Here is a 2,974-nt window from a genome sequence, read left to right on the forward strand (position 1 = left end):
ATCTTCTGGTATTACAGAAACCGTACAATTACACAGCTAGGCCAGGGCGGGGCCGAGACCTGGGTGGAGGGGAAGGGAGGGGTCACCCGAGGCGGAGAGCCGGGGTCTAGGGTTTGGGGGAATGCAGTGCACGTCGGAAACAAAGTGAATCGTTTTCCTCAATACGGTACCACAGGAGATAACTCTCCGTGGAGAGGAGTTTCGGGGACTCCGGACCTCGAGGCCTAATCACGGGGCAAATGAACTCACTGTTGGAGAAGGCTCCCTGAGGAGGGGATGGGAAAGGGCAAAGAAAACAAAAGTTCATAAATTGTGTGTGTGTGTGTGTGTGTGTGTGTGTGTGTGTGTTGTGGAGGGGCATGGATAACAACTGCAGGAAAGAATTGGGAGAGAGAGATTTTTTTTAAACGGGAAGCAAAAGGGCATCCGAGGAATGAAAGGCTGAACTTGACAGGGTGAAGAGTGGATTGGAAGCGAGGAAGCCTGAGCCAGCCCATAGGGCAGGCGAGGAGGCGCCTACCACCAGCAAGGCGCTGGACAGGGCAGTATGGCGCGGGGGCCGTGGTGCTGCACTGCTGACGCCGTAGGATCAATCTGGAGTTCGTTTTGGACGCCCGTGGGGACCGGGATACCATCCTCGAGTCTCTGCTAAGTTCTCAGCTTTGCCCAGAGCTGGGGGTCTTGGCAAAGCCATGCCAAATCCGTGAGAGACAGTCGATTGGCAGCGGGTTCCTGGGAACCAGCGTTGCCTCCCAAGACTAGTCTTTCAGGCGCCGGGAGGTCTTGGGGTGGGCGGCCTAGAGGGACGAATGCCTACGGAGTGACCGTAAGATCCCGGTCGTCCTTCCCAGAGGAGGACGGAGACATGGGCAATTCGTCGTCATCCTCTGAGCACTTGGCTGAGGAGAGCGACGCGCACTTGCAACCTTGCGGCGCGCCCCCGCCGGCACCGGCAGCCGCACCGCCGGCGCTGCCGCGGTGGTTGCTGCCCTTGCCCTCCTTCTTGTGCTTCACCCGGCGGTTCTGAAACCAGATCTTCACCTGCTTCTCGGACAGATTCAGGTAGGTTGCGATCTCGATGCGGCGAAGGCGAGACAGGTACATATTGGAGGCGAATTCGCGCTCCAGCTCCAGCAGCTGCGTACTGGTGAACGCGGTCCGCATCCTCTTGCTGCTGGGCAGCTGGTTCGAGCTGCTGTCTAGAAGGGGTGGCGATGCAGAGAGGGAAGTGGTAAGACCCCTGCGTTGTGTGCCCAACTCCATGCTGGGTGATGGCTAGACTCCCGACCTTGGACTTTCACACACCCCTTCTCCCCAACTGTATCCGCAGCAGTGTGACCGCGCCTCCTTGCCAACCTGCAGAATCCTGATTCTCCAGGAGTCACTTGGCCCTGGTAGCCCTTCATGGAGCGCCCTGGACCTCAGCCCTCACATACCCCTTGACGTCCCCTCCAGGATCAGGATCTTTCACCTCCTGCCCCGGTCTTCCCATCAGCCCACCACCCTGAGCGCCCCCCTCAGGTCCCTGACAGGACACTCACCACCCCAGGATGCCCAGGGTCCCTCTTTCCCATCCCTGGCTCTCCAGCCTGCCGTGGATAACTCCTGCCCTGTCCCTCTGACCAGCGACCCCTCTTACCCACGGAGATGCAGTGGAACTGCCGGGGATCCGGCAGCGGGTAGGAAGTCTGGTAGAGCGCGGCCGCTGCTGCAGCGGCGGCCGGACTGTGAGCGACCCCGGGCGACACGGCCGAGTGCTGGCGGCCAAGGGGCGCGTGGCAGTACTGAGAGCCGAAGGGCGGGAAGGATGCTTTGAGCAGCGGCAGCGCGGGCGGCCCGGGGGGCCCGTGCAGCTGTGAGGCGGTGACGCAGAGCGGGCATACGCACAGCAGCCCGGCCTTGCGCGCGTGGCAAGCGCCGGGAGAGAGACCGTGCAGCGCGTGCGGCGGGGGAACCGCGTAGGGAAAGAGCGGCGGCGGACTGCCCTCGGGCGCCTTCTTCTCGCCTGCTTCGCGCAGCACCAAAGAGTCCACAAGGAAGGAGCGCGGCATGGCCTCGGCACGCGGCCGCCCCGCCACCAGCTCTCCCCTTGCGCTCGCCGGACCTCCGGGCTGTCCACGAGCTTCCTCCGGCCGCGGCCGCTTGCAGCTGCCTCCTCTGGGGAGGCTGAAGGCGCAGCCCAGGCCCAGGCTGAAACCGCCGCCTCTGCTGCCGCGGGCGCCGCCCAAAGAGCGCGGGGTGCTGGCCAGCGCTAGTGGTGCTGAAAGGCGCCGGCGGCGCCGCTTAAATAGGACTATTGCCATGTGATGGGCTACGCCAGGAGCGGCCGGGGCCTCTCAATAGGGTTTTTGTGCCTTTTCTCTTGGCATTCACTCTGCACGCTTCCTCATTATTTCACTTGTTAACTAAATGAACTGCATAATGTACTCTATTCTTGTCAACCCCACCCACGCCGTAACAGGCGCCCTCGCCCCCTCCTCTTCCTTTTGCGGGTTTATTTTCTCATTCTCCCGCGATTTAATATTCTTTTCTTTCTCTTTATTCCTTACTCCCCTTTGGCTCTGCATTGGCGATTGGACCATTTGTCTTATTGATTTTGCACCCCCGCTGCCTCGCTTCCACAGATCCCCATGGGTGCACACCCGCAGGTCCTCGGCCCCCTGGATCCTAGTCCCCTTCTTTCTGTTATCTCTTCCTGCCCCCCTCCCGCCAGCGTGATGCTTCCACTGAGTTCTCCTAGCTCAACTCTATGCATCCTGCGAGCGTCCTTGCAGCTGCTTTCCGATTTCCACCTGTGGAATCCCCTCTTTTCTCCCTGTGTCGAAAGCAGGAGGACAGGGTTCCCGCGTGGGGGAGGCACTTCTAGGCAGGGAGAGGAACGGCTCGCAATTCCTCATCCAGGGCTAGCTCCATCACTGTCCCTCTGTTTCCTCTGAGTTTCTCAAATGGTCCTAACTTTGGTGCTGCCTACAAC

General features: G+C 60.8%; 1 protein-coding gene across 1 annotated transcript; it reads right to left on the minus strand.

Moving 5' to 3' along the window:
* Positions 1–813: 813 nt before the first annotated feature.
* Gsx1 (GS homeobox 1) lies at positions 814–2,051 on the minus strand. Its single transcript, XM_076872735.1, has 2 exons — positions 1,640–2,051; positions 814–1,199 (listed from the first exon to the last, which is right to left on the minus strand). Exons 1-2 carry the CDS (start codon positions 2,049–2,051, stop codon positions 814–816), a joined length of 798 nt encoding a protein of 265 aa, XP_076728850.1.
* Between the last annotated feature and the right edge of the window lie 923 nt (positions 2,052–2,974).

The sequence above is a fragment of the Callospermophilus lateralis genome, chromosome 12 (assembly GCF_048772815.1).
Source record: "Callospermophilus lateralis isolate mCalLat2 chromosome 12, mCalLat2.hap1, whole genome shotgun sequence".
Taxonomy (NCBI): domain Eukaryota; kingdom Metazoa; phylum Chordata; class Mammalia; order Rodentia; family Sciuridae; genus Callospermophilus; species Callospermophilus lateralis.

What these genes read in the sequence shown, in the direction of transcription:
- Gsx1 (XM_076872735.1), bottom strand. Translation starts at nt 2,051, where the DNA reads ATGCCGCGCTCCTTCCTTGTGGACTCTTTGGTGCTGCGCGAAGCAGGC. An exon ending in GTTCCACTGCATCTCCGTGG is followed by an intron (nt 1,200 to 1,639) that starts GTAAGAGGGGTC and finishes CACCCCTTCTAG; the next exon opens with ACAGCAGCTCGAACCAGCTG.